At 40.1% G+C, this 24,920-nt stretch overlaps 1 protein-coding gene across 18 annotated transcripts in view; it reads left to right on the top strand.

Moving 5' to 3' along the window:
* Positions 1-24,920, top strand: part of NCOR2 (nuclear receptor corepressor 2) — a 712,221-nt gene that overhangs the window by 367,773 nt on the left and 319,528 nt on the right. For all 18 annotated transcript variants that reach the window (XM_073627809.1, XM_073627730.1, XM_073627722.1 and 15 more), the window contains exons 7-9: positions 3,907-3,963; positions 4,123-4,175; positions 5,899-5,965. In XM_073627809.1, the coding sequence (XP_073483910.1) occupies positions 3,907-3,963; positions 4,123-4,175; positions 5,899-5,965 (177 nt within the window). The remainder of the gene's footprint in view (positions 1-3,906; positions 3,964-4,122; positions 4,176-5,898; positions 5,966-24,920) is intronic.

Here is a 24,920-nt window from a genome sequence, read left to right as displayed (position 1 = left end):
TTTAAAGTTACTGAAAAGTCCACAATTTTAGCTGGATCAATTTGCTCCGCCGCGGGTTTCATGGCATTGTGTGGTTTCAGCAGGAACTTAATGCTTTAAGAGGAGAGAGTCTTCTGGCTCAGGATGAAAGGAGTATCCAAAATGGGGCTTAGTGTAATGTTTGGCTTAGCTTTTAGGGCTCAAGTGTTAGGGAATATGTTAAGTTCTAAGGCCTCACTTTACGAGGTTAGATAAGGTATTACATGTTCAAATAGGGGAGTACTATAGGGAAAGTATAGTGTATTTTCAGTAAACACAAATGCTGGGAGTCTATTTCACTAGGTAGTGTAACTGTTGGTGTGTCTTTTTCAATTTGTTTGCTCCTGTATATTGCTGATATTGTTTTAAATGTAGAGATTTGTAGAAGAAAAGACTATGGGGTTGAATTACTAAAACTGGAGAGTGCATAATCTGGTGCAGCTGTGCATGGTAACCAGTCAGCTCGTCCAATTAAGCTTTGACAAAAAGCCTGGACGTTGATTTGTTTTTATTCAGAGCTGCACCAGATTTTGCACTCTCCAGTTTTAGTAAATCAGCCTCTATATGTTCCCCCAAGGAGTTAGGGAAATATTTTAAGTGGATACTTTATTGGTTAGTTAAACGTAGGGATCTTGGCCCAGGACCTCTCTTCTTCCATGCCTCAAACCTACTGCACTCCCTTAACCTGCCACAGTGCCTCCCAGTTCCATTCGTGCCCCTCAACCACCAACAGTTCCCCTAGGTCCCCTGAGAGCCTTTAGCTCCTACAGTATTGCCCAACTTCTCAAAGTGCCGTTCCAGCACCCCCACAGTGCCCTCCAGTCTCCTGCAGTGCTACAAATTCCCCAGTGCCCTCCAAAGACACATCCCCCACAGAAACCTCATTGCTTACAGGGCCACCCAGTCTGCTGCAGAGTCCCCTAATCCTCCCCTTCCCACAGTACCCATTACCCACAGTGACACCCAACCTCATCCAGAACCTTTGAAAATGTTTCATATTTTGTACTCCCATACCTTTATTGTGTGAGAATAAACATATTTTTGATGTTGGGGCATGAAAAGTTTTGGAAGAATTTATTGGGACCTAGTCTCAAGGTTGAAAACCATTGCTCTACCTAATACTGCTTAGAACCAGGGATGGCATAAGGGGGAAGGATGCAAAAGGGTCTGTGAAGGAGGGGGATGCTGCAGAACTTGCTTCAGGATTAGTGACAGTGAGCTCCCTACAGGTGCAGAGAGGAGGAGGTGCGGGCTGTGCACTCTCCCTCCTCCGACCCATCCCTCTTGTCAGAGTAATGCTGCTTGATACAGGAGTTCCTCCATAGACTGTTCTTGTCCCAGCAGCAGAAACTGCAGATCTTTGGTGGGTAATCGAACCCTGCACACTCCCGTTCTGACAGGAGTCCTGTGCCAACTCTTGACAGGAGGAAGGAGCTGGAGGAGGAGAGCACAGCCAGCACCTCCTTTTTGTTCTCGTCACTTCTCTTCTGCTGTCAGTACTATGTAGTTAGTTCCCACCGCAGTAGCATCTGAGGGGATACAGTGGTGGGGATGCAGTTTGTCATGTTCACTTTGGCCCAGTGTCAGTATCAGGGGTGGCCCATCCATTAAGGATGCACGGACGCCGCCCCCCTTATCCATGCGTCTGGCCCCTTGCAGGACGCTGGATGCATTTTTGAAGCACCTGATTAGAGCCAGAGGCTCTAATAGGCTTCAAAATAGGGTGAGAATGCGAACCGAGCCCACCCAGGTGTGTTACAATAGCGAATGAATATTCGCTATTGTAACACTGATCCTCTTTCACGGCCAACTTGGTAACACAGAGTCAATGGACATGCACATGCTCAGTTTGGTGTGCATTGCTAGACAGTTTTTTTTTTTTTTTCTTGGGAGGATGCATGTGATCAGCGCAGGGCCAATCAGCACTGTCCAGACAGAGGGTCAGTGGTCCCCCCCTCCAAGCTTTAACCAGTGCTTGGCTGGACACTACTATATACTGCTGATTAGAGAAGGTATTTAGCAGTTTCTATTTACTAAAATACTTGCATTTCCATGTTCTGTGTACTGTGGAAGAACAGTTATAGTGAATGCAGGGTCCTGGGTTTAGTAATACTTTAACTAATATTGCTTATAGGTTACATTAGAGAAAAAATATATATTTAAAACTAGCTCTTCTATTACACCATTATCCGACTAGCAGACTGCCAAAAGTAATATATTGTTAAGGCACACTTACTGTTAAACATTTTCCTGTTAGAGGGAGGCTATGTTCATTTTCCATTGTCATACTGTATGTAGGAACATAGTCGCTCCTCTTGTTCGCTCCTAAGATGGACCAGGGACTGTGGACTATGGTATTTGTAGTGTGCATACAGCAGTGCACATCACGGCAACTAACTCACTGCTGATTCCAAAAAAAAATGGATGAGGGGAAAAAGAAGGGGTTCAGGAACTCACAGAGAACATTACAAGGGGGCAGAGAACATAGTAAGAAGTTATTTCATGAATAAATTAGAGGGCCAATAAATAGTGGATGTATATGGATTATTTTTGGAGTTCAAGGATATATGATGTAGTGAGTTGTCACATTAAGAAAGAGACCATACAGGTAATTCTTATTATTATACCGAATTTATATAGTGTCAACAGTTCACACAGCACTTTACAACATGAGGGCCGACAGTACAGTTACAGTACAATTCAATACAGGATAGATCAGAGGGCCCTGCTCATTAGAGCTTACAATCTAAAAGCTTACCATCTAATGGTATGACAGTGGTGCCAGGATTTCTGTGAATTCCATCTAATATATATATATCTATATACATTTTATATTTTAGTTTGTACGTTGTAAAGCGCTACGTAAACTGTTGGCGCTATATATATACTGTATAATAATAATAATATGGGGATATCAGTAATAAATCTCTGTAAAAAAGAAAAGTTTTATTGTGTTGCATTATGACAGATGACCACTAGGTGGTTTCCTTACTCTACTAGTGAAATGTAGTGATCTCATTTTTCATTTTTGGCCTGTTAAGCCTTGTATACAAACCATAAAATTGTCAGCTGTGCTCCTATTTTTGCAGTGGGGACAGGCCAATTATTGCCATCATTTTGTGCTTGTGGAATGTTTTGTTTAAATATTGAATTTCTATTTTATGTCTGTCTTGTATAATGATAAGTTACATGATGAATAATGAGATGAATAATATAGAAAAAATGGGCAGATGGGAAAACAGAGGTCAGGGAATTTTTGAAACTTCATTTTACATATCACTATATTTTCCACAGTAAGAGCCCATTCAGACCTCACAGGCAATGTGCATTTTTTTTTCTTAATTTGAAAGGGTCCTAAACAGGCCTCAACACACAAATAAAAGGTACATGCAGTTCTTTTGGGCTGCACACCACAATGCATGTAAATCTGTTGTGGTGTGTAGATATGTTGATATATGTATATGAATGGAAATGTGTTGTTGTGGTGATGGGAAGATGGAGCATACCCTGTATTATGTGCGTTGGCAGCTTGTTGGAAATGACTGGACCACCTTAATGCAGCACACATTAACTTTGACAAATGTTCCGCAATGTACTAATGTCAACAGGCCCTAAAGGCAGCATTTGGGAATAGAGACATGCATGTGGAGAATTGCAGATCTTTAGTGTCATATATGGTGACTTATTTAAGCTTGTCATGATATAGTATATATTCTACTCACACATTGCCTTTTGCCTGCTGTGAACTTGTAAACCAACAGCAGCACTATGAACTGCAGTATAAAGAGCTCTCCACAAGAGATGATACTTGCATTGCCATCTTATGTTATATTACAGCATCAGTATCATAAAGACATAAGATCTTATGAGACCTGTTTGTGTTTTCAGAAAAAAGCAGAGGCCGCTCACCGGATACTGGAAGGACTGGGACCTCATGTAGAACTGGTATGTCACGTTAATGGTACACCATCACTAGAATATTATTTAGGCCACTTATATTCTGTCTTCCGTTCACACAGTCCTGAGATTTGGAACTTTTAGTTTGTGGTGTATGGAGCACACAGCCGCTTTATATACATAATTGTCTGTTGATTTTCATTGCAGCCATTGTACAACCAGCCGTCAGACACCAAGCAGTACCATGAAAATATTAAAATGTAAGTGTGCTGGAAATCACATTTGTATAGTTTTTTTATAACAATATTATAACCTTAATTGATTAACAATTATTTTTAATATTAGCAAAATAAAAGATATGGAAACAGCCTTACTTGTGAAAAAAAACAGCCTTATGCATAGGGGAAAAATAAAATATTAAAAAAGTTCATAAGACTAATCAATATTTTTAGACTTCATGTACACTGCTGCTGGTAAACGGATGTTTGGGAGCAGTTGGGCGTTTTTTTTTTAGCTGCCCCCGAACTCTCCTCTGTAATCTTATCAGTACATGTACACAGGGTCGTTTATAGTCGTTTCTAGGCAGTTGAGTGTAGAAGCAATTTTTGGAAAGCAAAAAAATGCTTTCAGGACAGATGTTCAGAGGCATTTGAAACGCCTGTAACAGCGTGTAAATGCGGTAACTCACGCTTAGCCGTGTTTCGTTTACAGGCGTTTTAAAAAAAAAAAAAAAACGATTGCGAACACAGCATATAAACGTGGCAAAACTGACGTTTTTAAATGTCATTTACTATGTCAAGTTAGATCCTTCAGGGGAGGTTGTAAAACATCTCGTGTACATTAAGCCTATTAAGCTTATATTGTGCTTAAAGTATACAGTGGGGTTTATTTACTAAAGGCAAATCCACTTTGCACTCCATTGGAAGTGCAGTCGCTGTAGATCTGAGGGGGACATGCAAGCAAAATAAAAAACAGCATTTTAGCTTGTACATGATTGGATGATAAAATCAGCAGAGCTTCACTTAATTTCAGATCTTCCCCTTAGATCTACAGCGACTGCACCTCCAAGTGCACTTCCATGTGCACTTGCAGTGTACTTGTAGTGCAAAGTGGATTTGGCTTTAGTAAATAAACCCCAGTATGTGAACACTTACCATGTAAGTTTAAAATGGAAACAAAGGGCAACATACTTGTGAATACATATTAAAATTTTCCCTTTTTTATAAGTGATCACATAACCTCCAGTCTTAGCTGCATAAGGCTCTTCGAGAGCTGGGGGAGGAGAAACAGCATTACACTGGTCTTCCCAGTAAATAGCTGTGCAAGAAGGGGCATATCAGGATAAGTCTGATTGGAGGAGAGCAGGCTGAGTTCCCAGCACAGCTAGAGAACTGACCACCATGTGTTCTCATGCCTAATATGGTCAGTTTTTACCAGGAAAGCAGAGGGACTGGCAGGAACACCAGGGATTTCACGCAAAGGAAGCAGTACAAAGAGAACAGGATAATTTTTCATACAAGTACATGGTACAGCAGACACATATCAGGAATATGAAATGGTGGGGTAACATATTCTTTAATGCAGATGATTTGCTAGTGCTTTGTACAGTACTGGCTGTTCTATTTCAGAGATACTTGCACTGGCTCCTGAGATGCCTAACTGGAGTATATTCATACCCAACATATACACATATTTCTGTCAGTTATTTATTTATTTTTTTATAGGCACAGGCCCCTGAGATGTCTAGCTGGGATATATTAAAAAAACCTATTTCTATCGGTGGAATAAAAAAAAAAATTGTAAATGGAAAAAAAAAATGTAATTGCCTTCCTCTCATCCTGCTACTATTTTCTGTGGCTTTTCAATATGTCTGTGATTATTACAGAAGCTTGTTAAATCTTGTTAAAATCTTGAAACATAAGGGTCATATGTTGGTCGGTGTCCTAAAGCCTGTGTTTGTTTTTTTTTCCCATCTTGTTGTAGAAATCAGACAATGCGCAAGAAGCTTATACTATATTTTAAAAGGAGGAATCATGCACGCAAGCAGTGGGTAAGTGTTATGTTATGTAAGTAACAATGCAAACTTGCTGCCAAAAAATGCTAAAATTTGTTACTAAGATTGTTTTGGAAAAAACAAGCCTTTTTTGATGATCTTGCTTCTTTATTCTCAAAGCTGGACAATTACAATATCAATAAAGGCAGTTCTGAGAGCTAAGGTACAGGTTACAAATATCCAACTTACAAACGACTCCTACTTACAAATGGAGGGAGACAACAGGAAGTGAGATGAACTCTACCACTAAGAAGGGAAATTCTCTCCTGTAAGAGTTATTATGGGAAAAAGGTGTCTCCACTGATGCTTTATCACCAATCCTTGTTTCCACAACAACCCAACATTTTCAAAATCCAATTGTTATAGGGACAGAAAGTGAGGTGAAACTGAACAGGGACACAGACAGCAAAACAAACGTTACAGGGGTGATAACCCAACTATGCTATCCAAAATGCTTACATTTTTTTTTTGTTGGCTGGAGCTACTCTTAAAAAATTTACCTTTTCCGACTTACATACAGATTCAACTTAAGAACAAACCTACAGACCCAATCTTGTTTGTAACCCGGGGACTGCCTGTATTTTTTACCAAAAAAAAGTATATCAACTGCTTGTACCATATAAAAAACAGCATCTTCTTTTGTCTATGAAGAAGACAATAATACCACCTACAGCTTTCTCTGTCGTGCACAGTGCCAATTTTAAATAACATTCTTGTACAGTAATCAAGTATTTATGTACTTGTCCTAATAATGCGCCTTATTCTAGCTTAGTCTTTCTTGAAATGGCTTTTAAAGTGGATGTAAACCCGATTCACAAAATTTGACCTGGGCACATATATCTGTAGTGTTTATCTCTCCCCAAAGCCCTAAGTCCCGTGTCTTTCTGGTGCTTTGTTCCTCTGTTATCAGCATGATAACTTCTGACAAGTTCTCCGACACAGGAGATAAAAGCAGCTGGAAATTTGTGTCGGGGGAGGTTACTATAAATAGATTAACAGAGAGCTGGTCTGTTCACAGCCCAGCTCTGCATGTTTCTTTCTTCCTCTGCCTATGTGGAGGGGAGGTATGTACCTTTCCTTCAATCAGCTCTCACACAGTGTATGCCAAGACTCCCCTCTGACTGCTGAAAGAGGAAGTAAACATTCTAACACGATGTGCACTTTCCAAAGAATGTAGAAAGGGAAAGACAGCAGATATACATTTAAAACACATGTAGGGAGATTTGTTTCATCTCTGTGTGTCATCTGAGGCTATTAACTTCACTGGGTATAGGAGAGGGTTTACATCCACTTTAAGTAGTGTCTCTAGTACCATTGTCAGAATACATTTCTTTACTGGCATCTTGTTGCTGTCTAGCCTTGGAGTCCGTGCACTAGGGATTATAAAATTTTGGAGCACACCTCTTATTTCTTTTGGATTATGTACTTTTGTATGGATAAAGCTATTTTAATAGATCTTCTATAGCAGTGGTTCTCAACTCCAGTCCTCGGGACCCACCAACAGGCCAGATTTTAAGTATTACCTTGGGGAGATGCAGACTAGAATACGGCAATCACTGAGCAGCAAATGATATCACCTGTGATGTATTTCAGTTATCTTGCAAACCTGGCCTGTTAGTGGGTCCTGAGGACAGGAGTTGAGAACCACTGTTCTATAGCCTCAAAATTGTGAAAAATGCTGCCAGTATATGAACCAATTATATTCATAAAATGTACAGTTTCACACAGTGTATCCCAATCAAGTTCCATCCAAAAGATATAAGGTTTGAGATAATTGCCCACAATTCAGCTGAGACTCTACAAGCAGTGTAAGTGAATGTAAGTTAAGCTTAGTCGAGTGAACCTGTGAACAGTAGTAGAATTGCAAAGTATTCTGTGATTAATCACATATCGAGTTATATTGGAGGTTGCTGTGACTTATACGGTTTGCAAAGTCCAAACCAGATTGTGAATGAAGCTCATGTGATTTTAACTCATGCAGTGGCGTATATAAAAATAATTTTTTTGTCGGGTTACCAGTAAGTACTGAGATGGATTACAGATGGACACATGGCTTATTAGGTTTCAGGAATGTGAAATATAATGAACTCAGCCTACCAAAGATTAGGGTAGTGGAGACTTTCAGGAGTTTTATGACAGCAGCAAAGTCTTTCCAGTTACAAATGCATAGCATTGCCTTCTTGGAACAGAGCATACCCACACTTTCAAAAAAAAACAAGGCGTTCATTTTTAAATTTGTGGTTGGACAAGCTGTGCACCCAAAGATGCTGGTTTAGCACATCAGTACAGCTTGTAATATAAAGTTGTTTAATCCATTTATAGGTTTCCTGTTTAAAAATATAAGCGATTTACATGTCATTAACTTCCATCACAAAGAAAAATATAGAAAATATGTATTCATCATTTAAAGTGAATGTAGTGGTTTTGCATACAGTGTATATTGCCTTTGCTTTTTAATTTTCAGGACTAAAATATTAAAGAGCAAATTAAATTAAATTAAAAAAATAATATAATATATATTCTTTTCGTTGAGTAAATATGAAATACCACAGGCAACCTGTTTTTCAGGTTACTCTTAGCTGGTTTGCTGAAAAAGATTTGTTGCTTACAGAGCTTAAAGTGATACTTAGCACACACTGTTTAATTTACATTATCCTTTGACCTGGAATAGCTTAAAATAACCACTGTAGTGTAAAACATTAAAATGTGTGTAGACCAGTGTGGGTTAAAAGGAAAAAGCTTAATACCATCAGGTTGAGGTGCCGACTGCACAGGGCCTTTGGTGCCAAAGGACAGCTTAATGTTTCAAGGTATGAAGGAACAGACGCTGATCCAGCAAAATACAAGGTAGAATTAATTAAAAGTACACAAGCGTAACTTCTCCTTTCTGACTGATCACCGCAGCTTACTGTGGAATAAAAGCTTTTTTTTTTCCCTCTCTTCAGCCAGCTGCACTCAGAAAAGCAAGAAAAGAATAAAGATGTAATTTTGCTGTGCAATTAGGGGAACAAATTTTGCAATAAACATCTTTCATAGCAGAAAGTACACGCAAATGAGCCAAATACATGTAGGTTTTTATGTTCTGAAGCATAACATCTTCATTTTAAAAACAGTCACAAATGGCTTATCCAAGAGGATGAACAGTTAGGGATTTTGTAGGAATGGCAAGATACAGCAACATATTAAGATGCACGTCAAATACTCTCTGCACTGCAAACGTATAATCTAAATCCTGTCTTAAAGTGAAACTTTCTTTGGTTTGTGAATGCCCCCTTGGCCCATCCTTTTGACCCCTGGGATTGGCTAAAAATATCCACAACTTTTGGGTATGGGTTAGCATATGACTCGCTCTCTCTCTCCTGTGTGACGGGGCTAAGTGCCTTCTAACTGGCTTAGTGATGTCACATAGAACCAAGGAAGGAGTCCATAGCTCTGTGTAAGCGGGGTAATTTGGAGCTTACACAGGGCATTCTTTCCCTATTCCCGGCAACAGAATAGAGCAGCCTGTGAATGAGGAATGGTTAGATTATGGTGGTGGGTAGTTAGACCCTCAGCCCCCTTTGCAGACTTGGCTCATTATAATACACAGCCACTTGACAAGATCTTCCCAGCCAGGACCCCACATATACTCTGAATTCTCTTTATTTTTTTTTTTTGTATGCGGTCCATCTGTGTGCTTCACTCTACCAGTCCATACTAGCATGCACAGGAGGAAATTGCCTTCCACAGTTTTTCATCTGGGTTCACTCTGCATTACCCTCATCATGAACCAAAATTAGGTTGATATGGGTTACTTATGTAAAACTAAAAATAAAAAAACTGATGTTGCTCAACTATCTCCAAAATTAATAAATGGATCTACATAGCCCACTGTACATATCAAAATGACAGAATTTATTATTATCAAAAAAGGTAAGTTATAGAAAACTACATGTAAACACATATAACACAAGACATATACAGTCTAAAATCATGAACACCTCACGGTTGTATAGTGAGACCAAATCGCAATGTGTGTGAATAAAGGAAGTCCCTCAGATTACACACAGCTCCTATGTGGTAGAGACTTTGTTGACAGTTCACCCTGTGTGCTGGCAAGATTTCCTGCAGGGGGAATGAGATATTTGAATATTCCTCAAGATGTATAGGACTGAGATCAAGTTCCAAAATCAAAGTGCACCTGCAGCATCGACAATGGAAATAACCCAGTATTGAGCTCCATACAACAAAGGCCAGTGATTATGGTCTAGAGGAGGTTTCAATCGTAAGGAACAAGAAGTATATAAACACAAATTGCATAGATCCACATATTCTGTTGTACGAGGCATTTGCTGTCCTGGACTCCCTCCCTCGCACTATATCATTAAACCACAGTCTGTGTGTGAGCTCAGAGCTACCAATACAGAGTGCAAGTGCAAAGTCAATGTTCCAAAAGGTAAGGGGTAAGAAGTACTTATCCAAGCCAGAGGTGTTTCATCACTCAGTACTCCCTCTCATTTCAGGGTATGCCATGTGTAAAGTCCTCAGGGTAAAATGGTAAGGTCACAAAATCAGAGGTGGTCAAAAAGGTCGCCTGACCGGTTTCACTGGACTTAGCTGGCTTCTTCAGAGGCTCAATCGGGAAGCAATATGGGTTACTGCACCTAACAATTACATCTTTTTATTACAAAAAAAAGACCATAATAGAGACACTGAAATGCTGCTAAGACGGAGTAGTATAGTGCTTTGTGCACAACACCATTCCATTTTATGATAGATCTGCATTAAGGAGGGCCTACAATTATAGAAATATGGGTGCGTTCATTGTAATCTTGTTTTTGAAAGGTTCCAGTGGTTATCATCTTGATCCTTACTTTTGATATCTAATTAAACGATTACCTGAAGAGACTTTAGACATTTGAGTCTTCACTGTGTGCACGCTTGTTGCACTTCTGTAAATGCATCTGTAGTACAAGCATTGTCAGATCACATCCCCTCAACCTGCACTTCAGATGGCAATCATAGGGCTTTTTAAAAAAAAAGTGAAATCTGCTGGTTGGAGCAATGTACATTTTCAAGGAACTGGCTTGCAAGAATTGCTAGCAACTTGCTTTGAATGATTCTTAACATCTTGCATCCCCTGAAACAGTGGCAGTCCTTCGCACAGATGCTTATTGCTGCTGAGCCAGGATTAAGAAGCATATGGAGTCCTTAAGAAACAAATTCTAAAATTTCTGTACAATTTAAATGTGCTGGACTTGGAAGTGTGTGTTACTAAGGTCAGATCTGAAGGTTCTTCCTATTATTTAAGGAGGGGTGGAATAGAACAAACCCATACAGTATTACTTTAGGGAGATGCCAGAGGGTAATTACCTTTGGAAAGTACCAGATAATCCCACTATGCCGCTCATTAGCATGCTGTCAGAAACAGATCAGGAATATGAAGAACTGAGGGAGTGGTGTGGATCACCATTCACAGCTTGAATTTTATTGCTCCAATCTTGATATCATAACATTTGCTCTATTATTCTGGCTACACTGACAGAACATTTGTAAAACAATCTCCAAGTAAGTTTACAAGAAAAATAAACGTGTAATAGTATAGGAGTTCTCAGCATTTGTTAATGCGGTAGAAACTGGCAGGAAAAGAACGAAGCAGATCTTGACTGAACAAGTGCCCTGTACTCGGCACAATACTGTGCTCTGAGGGATTGTTTATGCTGGAAAGAATTCTGCACAAACTTTGGGTATTATGGATTCAGTTTTTCTTTTATTATATGAAATTTCCATTATTTAAAATTATATTACAATATAAAATACAGTAGATCATTGGAGGCACTGCACACATACTATACCAAATATGTTCATGATAGTTATGCAGTCTTTGGAGTAAAAAAAGGACCAGTTAAAGCAATTATGTGCTTTGCTAATGCAGATAAAACAACTCGTTAGCTTTAATGTCCCCTTTTACAGCCACGCATATTTGCATTTTCTTCACTTCCTGATGCTCTGTTCTGCTGCTGGGAGTGAGGAAAAGAAGTCCTCTATTACTTCCAAGTAGCTGTAGGTGGAGCTTAAACAGTGCTGGGGACTCTCTCTGAGCCAATCACCAAGCACCAGAAATGGTACAGAAGAGGTAGGTGGATGAGGCACATGCTCCATTATACCTTACTGTACCCAATATTTTCTGTGCTTATAGCGAGAGAGCAGAGCAGCCAAAAATCAAAGAAACTGTATGTGTGTGCAGAAGGGGAGGGGTCCTTAAACCAAACCCATGCTTTGCCCATTCAAGGCAAAGCAACAGGATTGCTTTATTTTACAGTGCCTGTACATAGCAGCATATACCTATCCTTCCTTCACTTCCCCACTGCTCTTTTCATCACCAGAAGCTAAAGGAATTACCCTCTACATTCAGGTACGGAGGAGCATATGATTCACACCATGTGACAACATTGGAACTAGTACAAGTTGCAACTGGCAGTCCATAGTTCACGTGAGGCTTTCCTCCTTTTAGTCTCAGTTAAACCAAAAGAAAGTTAAAGTAGTTGTAAAGGCTGAAGGTTTGCAGCCCCCCCCCCCCCCCCCAATCCTTACCCAAGCCCAATCTTGATCCAGCGATGTGCACAAGACCTGGGTCTCTCCGTCCTGATTGACTGAGATGCAACAGTAGAAGCCATTGGCTCCTGCTGCTGTCAATCACAGCCAGTGAGGTGGGGGGGTGGGGCTATTTGTTGCGCAAAAAATAAAAATCGCAAAGGTGATCAAATACCACCAAAAGAAAGCTCTATTTGTGGGAACAAAATGATAAAAAATTTGTTTGGATACAGTGTTGCATGACCGCACAATTGTCATTCAAATTGCGACAGCGCTGAAAGCTGAAAATTGGCTTGGGCAGGAAGGTGTATAAGTGCCTGGTATTGAAGTGGTTAAGGGAACAGGATCTGTTTTTTTTTTTAGGGTAACAAACACTTTAATACAGGCCAATATTTTAAAATCAATTGATAATTTTTTTCAGTCTTGTAAGCTTTAATGAGGTCCTCTGAAATCTTTTAATTGGACACTATTGCACTTCAACAGATGCTTGCACAGCAAGTCACCAAAATTGTTATTGATGAATATATGCATTAGGGCAAATAAAAACAATCCTGAATTAATTGTTACACCTGAAATATCAATTAGAATATTAGTTGCTGGCTACCCCCTCTTCATAATACCACAAATTTAGCATTTTTCATTACTTAATTTGTTTATAGCCTTTAGAAACCCCCTGTCATTATTATTTAGATGATCAGAACCCATGTAGGTCTCATGCACATGGGGCATCCGTAAAACACCAGAATGTCTGGCAGGAAAATGCTGCTTAAAAATGCACTTAACACTGTGCATTGCACACGTGTTTAGGCGGTAATAACAGTTTAACATAAATACATTCTACTGACCAGAATATTTAGTCTGGCCACTGGAATGCATACACTTTACACATCTATAGCGTTTATGTGCGTTCCACGTTCTCCCCTGCTTTTCAGCTCCTCTCAAGAATGCACCTTAGGTGTTTTTTTTTTTTTTTTGTATTATTTTTGTTTTTTTTCGGCCTGTAAACACGCCTCTTCTAATTTTCCTATAAATATGCATGCACACATAAGCTTACATAGAGGTGCTTTTGAAGACTGAATAGGTTCTCTGTGCATGAGATCTTGAGAATCATTCATACAGAAAAGGATAGCATTTTTTATGGGTTCACAATTTATTCTTTCAGCTGTAGATGCTGTACTTCTTACTAGTATTGTTTCAGTGGAAATTAACTTCCTTGTACATTTTTGGCAGGCATTTAAGTCTTGTTTACATTACAGACTTCCTGGAAGTAAATCATTATCCATTTGCCAACTGCCCCAGTATACTTTGTGATAATAGAATACTGAAAGTTAGATTTCCCAGCCAAATGGTGATGACTTTAGTTGTTTACCAAGTGTCTAAACAATTCTCTGACACATGATGTGCACGGAAAAGAAACAGCTCTACTTCCTAAATGGCCATGGTCTTTATGGAATCTTTCCAGCAGAAGGAGGCCTCTGTACAAAGTGCATTTTAAATACAATTTTTACTCTACAGCTTTTCACTCTTTTTCAAAGATCATTCTACAATTTTTGATACATGTTTTTTAGGCCACATTGTCTCTGCTATTCAGGAAGCACTCAAATGTAACCTTAGAGGTGCAGTTATCTTGAACTAAAGCTGTTGGGTCATAAACATAATTGCTTGTTTGCTTATGATACACAGGAGTACACTTACTTTTGCTTTCATGTGACCCAGAATCAGCTGACAGCGAGCTATAGCTCATTTTTAGCTGATGAGGTGGCGTTGCTCTGGCTCTGGAAAAATCCTGGCAATTTTATTGGTATCCAAACAGCTGCTTGATTGACAGCTGGCTCCACCTTTCAGCACACACACAGTTGTGCCAGCCCCTTTCTTGCCTGACGATTCAGTGAGCACTGCAAGATCAGACCGGAAAGCAGTGACTTATGCCCCGTACACACGATCGGACATTACGACAACATAATCCATGGATTTTTTTCTGACGGATGATGGCTCAAACTTGTCTTGCATACACGCGGTCACACGAATCTTCTGAACGTCAAGAACGCGGTGAGCCGAGAGAAATGAAGTTCAATAGCCAGGGCGGCTCTTCTGCTTGATTCCGAGCATGCGTGGAACTTTGTGCGTTTGAATTGTGTACACACGATCTGAATTTACGACAACGGATTTTGTTGTCGGAAAATTTGAGATCCAGATCTCAAATTTTGTGTGAATGAAGTTCTGATAGAAAATGTCCGATGGAGCCTACACACGGTCAAAATTTCCAACTACTAGCTCCCATCGAACATTTTCAGTCGGAAAATCCGACTGTGTGTACGGGGCATAACAGTCACTGCTGTCTGCTCCGTGAAGACCGAGAACAAAGAGATCAGTGGTCATATACGATCGCTCAGTACTTGATTTTACAGCTGACGTTGGACAGCTGCACCATCTGTATATATATATATATATATATATTTTTTTTTTTTTTTGCAAACCCCGATTTCTGCCTTTTGAGGAGCAAGTTGCTTGGCTTCCATGCTGGCCCTTCTCATGTTATTATTTTGAGTCCCTTGACCAAAACAAATACAGTATATACTGTAGATAAGGACTTTTGGTTTTACTGATCCATATACTTGCTCTGTTTGACTACAATATGTTTAAAGTTAGTAAGCCAATATAAGTGCCAAAAGCTAGAATTTTCAGTAGTACATCAGCAATACCAGCTTACTTCACAGGCCAAATTTTTCATTACATGTACTGTGAAGGCAGGCTGACATTGCTGAACACTCCTTTTGAAAATATTATTTGCCTGACTGTTATTTTGAGCCAAAGGCTTCAGTACATTGACTTGAAACAAGTATACCGATCAGGGGTTCTGTCTTTAGTAGCTGTGTGTTTGTTCCAGGTCACTGCATAAGAAAGTATTGAGACCAGTAATATACATAAAACTATCATTTTCAGAGGGAAGTCTTTAATGGGATCTTCCTTAGCTATCTCAGTACAGGTTTACTGTAAGATCTACATTTACAACTCCCAGGCTGGAGCCAACTTTAAAGAAAAGGCACCAAGAAATGTAAAAGCTGCCATTACTGATCCTCATCTTAAAAGGGGGTTAGATCTCAGTCTATCTTCAACGTCATCACTCGCTGGGCCACCACCCTGGAATAAAGATGAAGTTCAGGAAAATCAACTGCTATAAAAACACTTGATCTCATACTGGTTCCAAGTCAATATCTCACAAAGTATTGAAGCAATTCAATCAGCATAACAGCCAGGCAGCTAACATTTTCATGAAAAGATGTAAGCAATTGCTGCCTACATATGTCCCTCATTACCAGTTTCATTTAAGGGCTCCAGCTTTTTTAAGCTTTGCAAATATTTGCTGTACATATTTTGGAAGACTTTGGAAGGCCTGTGTTAAGTAGGCCCAACAAACAGATGAATTCACAATTGAATATAATATAAGATTACAGCCATTTTTCATTGAGTCACTCCCAAAATCGCAACTTATACTGGAGACTACATTTAGGCTCATATTTCTTCTTCACTTAAGCCAAATATACACTATACAATCTGATTGTACCATCACCTTTAGATCTACCATCAACTATGTAATGCAAGGGCCTGCCTCAATATTAAGATAATATATTATTCATGTGTGTCCTCATATTATATATTTTTCGTAACTCTGAAGAAGACTGTACAGAGATTGCTTAGATTGTATAGTGTATAACCAGCCTTAGATGTTCAAGCATACTGTACTGAGAACATTATCTTTCTGCTCATTTGACAACTGACATGCAAAGTGTTTTGGAAGTTCCACAAACCCATGTTTAAAATTAACTATGGGCCAAATTTAAAAACACATATATGTCACTAGTTTTGGTTAATTTTTTGCTTGAAGTTCATTGAGAGACAGACATAGTTTAGATACATTGGGGTACACTGCTGCTTACAGGAGTTTTGGACACCGGCAAACAGGAAAATTGTAAGCCAGACTTTGTATAATCCCCTCCTGTAACCACATTCCTCAGTTTTGTGGAAAAGCAATACCAAGGGCAACAGAAAAAAAAAAAAAAAAACAGATCACAGTATTGGTACCTGTATCCCTCAATAGACTCCAAGAAAAAGATTTTATGGTAAGTACAAAATAAAATTGTCTTTGTTTATTGAGGGCCACAGGAATTCACGTACATTCAGGATCTCCAAAAGCAATCTAACTGTGGGATGGATGGGCTTCAACCACTGACAGGCTCATACAGTATCTCACAAAAATGAGTACACCCCTCACATTTTTGTAAATATTTTATTATATCTTTTCATGTGACAACACAGGGGACAGAATTAAAACTAGACTTGGGAAACTTAACATTAATAAATCACCGGGAACAGATGACTTGCACCCGAGAGTACTTAGGGAAGTAATTTCCAGACCATTGTTCCTAATTTTTACTGACAGCCTACTGACTGGAATGGTACCAGCCGAAAAAAGCCAATGTAGCACCAATATTTAAAAAGGGCCCAAAATGCATCCCTGGAAATTACAGACCAGTTAGCCTAACATCAACAGTATGTAAACTCTTGGAGGGGATGATAAGGGATTATATACAAGATTTTAGTAATGAGAACGGTATCATTAGCAGTAATCAGCATGGATTCATGAAGAATCGTTCTTGCCAAACCAATCTATTAACCTTCTACAAGGAGGTGAGTTGCCATCTAGATAAAGGAAGGCCTGCAGACGTGCTGGATTTTCCAAAAGCATTTTACACAGTTCCCCATAAACGTTTACTGTACAAAATAAGGTCTGTTAGCATGGACCATAGGGTGAGTACATGGATTGAAAACTGGCTTCAAGGTCGAGTTCAGAAGGTGGTGATAAATGGGGAGTACTCGGAATGGTCATAAGTGGGTAGTGGGGTCCCCCAGGGTTCTGTGCTGGGACCAATCCCGTTTAATTTGTTCATAAACGACCTGGAGGATGGGGTAAACAGTTCAATCTCTGCATTTATGGATGATACTAAGCTAAGCAGGGCAAAAACTTCTCCACAGGATGTTGAAACCTTGCAAAAAAGATCTGAACAAATTAATGTGGTGGGCAACTACATGGCAAAATGAGGTTCAATGTAGAAAAATGTAAAATAATGCATTTGAGTGGCAAAAATATGAATGCAATCTATACATTGGTGGGAGAACCTCTGGGGGAATCTAGGATGGAAAAGAACCTGGGGGTCCTAGTAGATGATAGGCTCAGCAATGGCATGCAATGCCAAGCTGCTGCTAACAAAGCAAACAGAATATTGTCATGCATTAAAAAGGGGATTCATTCCAGAGCTAAAACGATAATTCTCCCGCTCTACAAGACTCAGGTCCGGCTGCACCTAGAATTATGCTGTCCAGTTCAGGGCACCAGTCCTCAGGAAGGATGTACTGGAAATGGAGCGAGTACAAAGAAGGACAACAAAGCTAATAAAGGGTCTGGAGGATATTAGTTATGAGGAAAGGTTGCAAGCACTGAACTTATTCTCTCTGGAGAAGAGACGCTTGAGAGGGGATATGATTTCAATTTACAAATACCGTACTGGTGACCCCACAATAGGGATAAAACTTTTTTGTGGAAGGGAGTTTAACAAGACTCGTGGCCACTAATTAAAATTAGAAGAAAAAAGGTTTAACCTTAAACTACGTAGAGGGTTCTTTACTGTAAGAGCGGCAAGGATGTGGAATTCCCTTCCACAGGCGGTGATCTCAGCGGGGAGCATCGATAGTTTCAAGAAACTATTAGATAAGCACCTAATCGACCACAACATACAGGGACATACAAGGTAATACTGACATATAATCACACACATATGTTGGACTTGATGGACTTGTGTCTTTTTTCGTCCTCACCTGCTATGTAACACTGAAGAATGACACTTTGCTACAATGTTAAGTAGTGAGTGTACAGCTTGTATATCAGTGTGAATTTGCTGTCCCCTCAAAATAACAACAAAGAAATTAATGTCTAAACCGCTGGAAACTGAGTACACCCCTAAGTGAAAATGTCCAAATTGGGCCCAAAGTGTCAATATTTTTGTAGCCACCACTATTTTCCAGCACTGCCTTAACCCTCTTGGGCATGGAGTTCACCAGAGCCTCACAAGTTGCCACTGGAGTCCTCTTCCACTCCTCCATGATGACATCACGAAGTTGGTGGATGTTAGAGACGTTGCACTCCTCCATCTTCTGTTTGAGGATGCCCCACAGATGTTCAATATGGTTTAGGTCTGGAGACATGCTTGGTCAGTCCATCACTTTTCACCTGAACTTCTTTAGCAAGGCAGTGTTTGTCCTGGAGGTGTGTTTAGGGTCATTATTATGTTGGAATACTGCCCTGCGGCCCAGTCTCCAAAAGGGAGGGGTTCATGCTCTGCTTCAGTATGTCACAGTACATGTTGGCATTCATGGTTCCTTCAATAAACTGTAGCTCCCCAGTGCCGGTAGCACTCATGCAGCCCCAGACCATGACACTCCCACCACAATGCTTGAGTGAAGGCTAGAGACACTTGTCTTTGTACTCCTCACCTGGGTGCCGCGACACACGCTTGATACCATCTGAACCAAATACGTTTATCTTGGTCTCATCCGACCACAGGGCATGGTTCCAGTAAGCCATGTCTTTAGTCTGCTTGTCTTCAGCAAACTGTTTGCGGGCTTTCTTGTACATCATCTTTAGAAGAGGCTTCCTTCTGGGACGACAGCCATGCAGACCAATTTGGTGCACTGTGCGGCGTATGGTCTGAGCACTGACAGGCTGACCCCCACCCCTTCAACCTCGGCAGCAATGCTGGCAGCAGTGATATGTCTATGTCCCAAAGACAACCTCTGGATATGACACTGAACTCAACTTCTTTGGTCAACAATGGCGAGGCCTGTTCTGAGTGGAACCTGTCCTGTTAAACCGTTGTATAGTTTTGGCCACCGTGCTGCAGCTCAATTTCAGGGTCTTGACAATCTTCTTATAGCCTAGGCCATCTTTATTTAGAGCAATAATTAATTTCTTCAAATCCTCAGTTCTTTGCCATGAGGTGCCATGTTGAAGTTCCAGTCACCAGTATGAGAGAGTGACAACGATAACACCAAATTTAACACAGCTGCTCCTCATTCACACCTGAGACCTTGTAACATGACACTGGGGAGAGAAAATGGCTAATTGGGCCTAATTTGGAGAGTTTAAGTTAGGGGTGTACTCACTTTTGTTGCCAGCGGTTTAGACATTAATGGCTGTGTGTTGAGTTATTTTGAGGGGACAGCAAATTTACATGGTTATACAAGCTGTACACTCACTATTTTACATTGTAGCAAATTGTCATTTCTTCAGTGTTGTCACATGAAAAGATAAAATAAAAGATTTACAAAAATGTGAGGGGTGTACTCACTTTTGTAAAATACTGTAGGTGGTGGAGTGGAGCCAGTCTGCGCCTCAGGACCACTTTGGGAGCCAACTGCCGACTGATCAGATCAAATTATGTGGTTCTAAAGCCTAAACGTTTTTTTACCTTATTGTATTTCCTGCATTAAGGTAAGAAAGGTTTGGGTTTCAGTATTACCCCCTTATACTTACCTGAGTCCTCACTCAATCCATCTCTGTGCCCATCTGTAGAAGCTCCCCCACTCTCACAGACTTTGCTGAAGCAGCTCCCACTGCTGTCAGTCAATCCTGTGATGGGGACGGGGCCAAGCCATGCTATCTGTGTCTAGGGACGCAGCTAGCGTGGCTCGGGATCGAGCCCGCAGGTGTGCAATGATAGCAAGTGACTTCCTATGGTGGCACACCGAGAAGAGGAGCAGCAAGGAGCACCGGCAGGGGACCTGCGAACAGAAGGTTCAGGGCCACTCTGTGCAATACCATTGCACAGAGCATTTAAGTAGAACATGTTATTTAAAAAAAAAAATCCTTTACAATCACTTTAGGCCCTTTTCAAAACAAGGGAGACTACTAAAGACCAAGAGGAGGCTACAATCTGATGAACAAGACCGGGACAGAGATCACTATCCAAAAGGAATAGCTCCTTTAAGGGAACACTAAGCCTAAACCAGCGAGAGACTGTCAAACCAAAAACACACTTAAAGAGGTGGATTATCACTACCTGATAAAAGAAAGAACAGGGCCACAACATGTGGTCAACAGAAAAAATACAGGGACAACCCCCAAAAGAATCCGTCCAAGTCCAGAGAAAAGACTAGAAGTCAGTCTACACACAGGAATCTTTACTCACTAAACTCTTAGGGAAGGACATTTTCCATACTCCAGAAAAGGTTGCCGAACCAGACAAGTAAAGCTTTTTAGGAAGGTTTGAAGCTGCCCAGCTTCACTTGCCAGTGACAGGTAGCTAGCGACAGACATCTGAAGGATATCTATGAAGCATTCCACAATGAGAAAAAAGAGGAAGCACTTGGGTGAATAGAGGGCTTAGTGACCTGAAAGGTAGCAGGTGTATTTAAAGTAAGTGTAGGAGCCAAGTTCTTGGGAAAGGGACTGCCAGAGTTGGCCCAGTTGACCTTGTTGGGCAGGAAATCCCTTGGGGGGTGGCGGCTAGGTGAATGCCAAAAGTACCCACCATCATGCAAAATTTAACAGAGCTCAAGGACAGTGGATCCTTCTTAGAAAGGAGCAGGAGTCCAGACAGGGTACAACTCCAAAACCCCCATTTTTACATGGGCAGGGGTCCCATAATTTGGGGAACCCAAGGCCATAGAAGAAACTGCAATGTTTTGTGCAGTAGCACAAGAGAGGTGGTGGGGAATCACTAAGGGGGTGTCAGACAAGGAGGTAGAAATGAGGGTAAAGAGGGTGACCTCTGCACTCAGTGGCCAGAGGCAAATTGCCCAAGCACCCATCCGAAAACACACTCAAAACCCAACTTGTAGAAGTGGGGGTGCACAGTCATGCAGAAGGCTTGTTCATAGGGCTTAAGCTGACCTCTGACAGAGTTCCATGGGCTGAGCATGAGTCAGCCTCTGAAGGTCAGGGCAGACTAGTCCATGAAGGCAAACCTAGTCAAAACTCCTTGGATATAGCATCAGCACTCCATGCATGCAGCCAAAGTGCTCTGTGCATCTGTACAATGGTTCCATTAAACTTTGAATAAGGCATCACAACTGAAGCATTAGGCTGAAAGATTTTTTTTTTCATCTGTTCCATGAAACGGAGACCTACCCCGGCAGTGGTGATGTCCCTTTTCTGGGAATCCACTGACAGATTAAAGTCACTGCTAATAGCAGCCAAATTCAAACTGGGATTAAAGTTTGCATTTCAGCTGCCCTCCTGTTAAGGTGGATCTCTGGTGTATCCACAGTGGGAACAGACACCCAGACATGTTATTGGGTTTGTAGGTGCTAGGTGACCGTCACTTACTGTATGTTGGTCTGCATGTAAATATAAAGAAACATTAAGGGAAATTAAAAAAAAAAGCAGATCCTATACTGAATACTATTATTACAAGTATTAAACACATGCAGTTACCACAATACAATATTTTGTACTATAGTGGGCAGTGTTATTAGGAAGAGACACTGGGAATTTGGACCCAAACTAAGGTGTCCTGATAGTCGTGATTGAGTATCTGTGCTTTTTGTTTTTTCCATATTTTTTCATCCTGTTTATAAAAGTGTTTTCCGGTTTTGCTCAGCAGAGGAACCTGTCATTCTCCATCTTACAAGTTTGCAATTTTCTGCCTTTTTTGTCATAATTAAACATTATAAAGTTTCATTTTTTAGGAACAATGTGCACAGTTGGCCTGCCACTTGTAATAACAATCCTCTTACATTTAGCATTTTTAGCCCGGCTTACAGTTTTTGTCTTACTTCTTTGAAAACATTTCCACTTTAAAAGAACCCTTTAGGATTTTTCAGATCACCAGTTAGCCATTTGTGGCTTTCTAAATATAATGGAGATAGCAAATCAGTGCAGCACATGGGATTCTGTTTGCCTCACCCTTGCTTGTGTTCACCTGCACAGTCTTGGCCAATCTTTTTCTCTACCCCATTAAATCAGCTGATTAGAGGTGGGAATGAGCTAGGACCACTCACTGTAGTGACTTGCCAAAAGCATGTTGCAAGTTTAGTCATATACCGTGTAAAATGGTAAGTTAGGTGACATTAATTACATATTTATTGCAGTAAGTTGGTTGCAATGCTAATAATAATTTAATTATAATGTGTGCTAATTGGTAGTTCTGCTAACACTTGACCACTTGTAATGCCTTGCACCTGATAATCATCACATTCAGCACAAAGTATAAAAGGGAAGATTTATTTACAGATCGTCATAGGATAATGCTGACATTTACAAGTGATTACTGAGCAGTTTGAAGAGGCAAGCGAAGTATGTTGCATCAAGGATAAATGCACCTTTTTAAAAAATACATTAAGCTCTAGTTTACACTGGAGCATTTTGACATGCTATTTGTCAAATCGGTGGCAATTGCAGTCAATGGCCCGGTCCTAATCGGTGCGACGCTGCACTGATTTCAAAAAGTAGTTTCTGTACTACTTTTTGCGATTTCAGGCTGCGATTTACATTGACATCTATGCAGAAACCTGCACAGATGTGTCTGAAATTGCACTGAACTCGCATGGCTTCATTCCCACAGCTCACTGTGAATTTGGGCTAAATGCACATTTTTTTTTTTTTTTTGGAGGTAAAAATAAAATGCATTTATTATTTTTTTGTCTTAGGAGCCTGAAAAGCATTGCATCCACAATCAACAAAGCTGCTGCATTAGTACCATGTTACACCCTGAATGCATGTGTAACATGTTACTAAAATTAAACTTATCCTTTCAGCCCACCGTAAAGTCTATCTATAAGGGGCCAGGCAATGTTTAAAATTTAAAAATGTGTTCTCTGCACAACCTGAATTGTTAATACCTCAGTTGGATTTCAGTATTATAATAATGGTGCAAAGCGCCAAAATGTGTCCCAATATGAAGTTATAAAGAATGCTTTTTGCTAGTTATACATATTGTTTTAAGTTTGGTGTGTTACAATATAGCATTGAAATGCATATAGTTTTAAAAATATATTTTGCAACATCACAGGGGTGGTGAAACTCCCACGCATTTTGAGATTTTGTTTTTGGATTTATAAGGTTTGAATATTGTTCATTTAGGTGATTTAATTCACGATATTTATTTTTGATGACAACGCTATTCTATATTTAGTATATTTATGTGGTTTTGAGTTAGGATATGTTAATGTAGTGCAGCACTTTTTTGAAATGTTTAAAATGTATCCGAATGTCCGGGGGAAAAAAAATAACGAATTTCAAGTAATACGAAAGAAATTATAGCGAAAATAACTAATGAATTCGACATGATTTGTTCATTCGTTTAAAGGTCTAATCAAATAAAAGGTCAACTTAGAGTAAGCCCTGGTTCACACTGGCAGTGGGAATGAAATCGTGCGAGTTCAGCTGATTTTTATTCCGCCAAGTCGATCCTGACTTCGGGGGCGATTTCAGAGACATCTGTGCAGGTTGCTGCACAGATGTCTATGGAAATTGCACCCCAAAGTCGCCAAAAGTAGTACAAAAACTACTTTTGGAAATCGGTGCGGCATTGCACCGATTCGGACACTGCCATTGCCGGCAATTGCCGCTGATTTGGCATGCGATTTGACATGTCAAGTTGCATGCCAAATCGCTCCAATGAGAACGAGGGTTAAAACTTTCAGGTCCAGTCAGTTGATTAACTTTGTGCTGGAGGTTGTCATTGTGTGTGTTTTTGGATTCAATAAACAAACTACGAATTGTTATCAGGAATATATATACACATACTGTACATAAATATTGTGTGTGTGTATATTATGAATCGATTCAGTATAACTAATATCGACATTCTACAGAAATAACGAATTATCCAAAAACGAATTAACGTAACATAACGAAATTATGTATTTTACGAATTAAAACTAGGCGAGTTCCCATCCTGCAAGCACACCGCCCCAGTGTGCTTTCACACTGGGGAGGCTTGAGAGGCCCTATTTTCAGCGCTAAAACGCCTGAAAAGCACCCCAGTGTGAAAGGGGTCTAACGTTGCCCTAGTCTAAAAAAAAAATGTAAATCTGAAATAAATTGCAGATCTTGGCGATTGAAAGGAATCCTGTTCATAATATACAGTTACCAACATTTCCTTCTGAAATGCTAGTTGCCTGTTTGTCATGCTGATCCAGAAAATGTAATACTTTCCAAGGCAAGGACCTGAAACAAATATACCGAGTTCTAAAGCTTTAATTCGAATGTTCATTTCACTGCATCTCCTTCAGTAAGACCCCTTTTACACTGCAGCTCCGCTAAAGCGCCGGTCGTTTTTGCGGCGCTAGCGGGCGTTTTTTTTTTTTTTTTTTTAAAGCC

The sequence above is a fragment of the Aquarana catesbeiana genome, linkage group LG01, assembly GCF_042186555.1.
Source record: "Aquarana catesbeiana isolate 2022-GZ linkage group LG01, ASM4218655v1, whole genome shotgun sequence".
Taxonomy (NCBI): Eukaryota; Metazoa; Chordata; class Amphibia; order Anura; family Ranidae; genus Aquarana; species Aquarana catesbeiana.
Note: the sequence above shows the minus strand (reverse complement) of the source record. Positions and strands in the feature narration are given on the sequence as shown.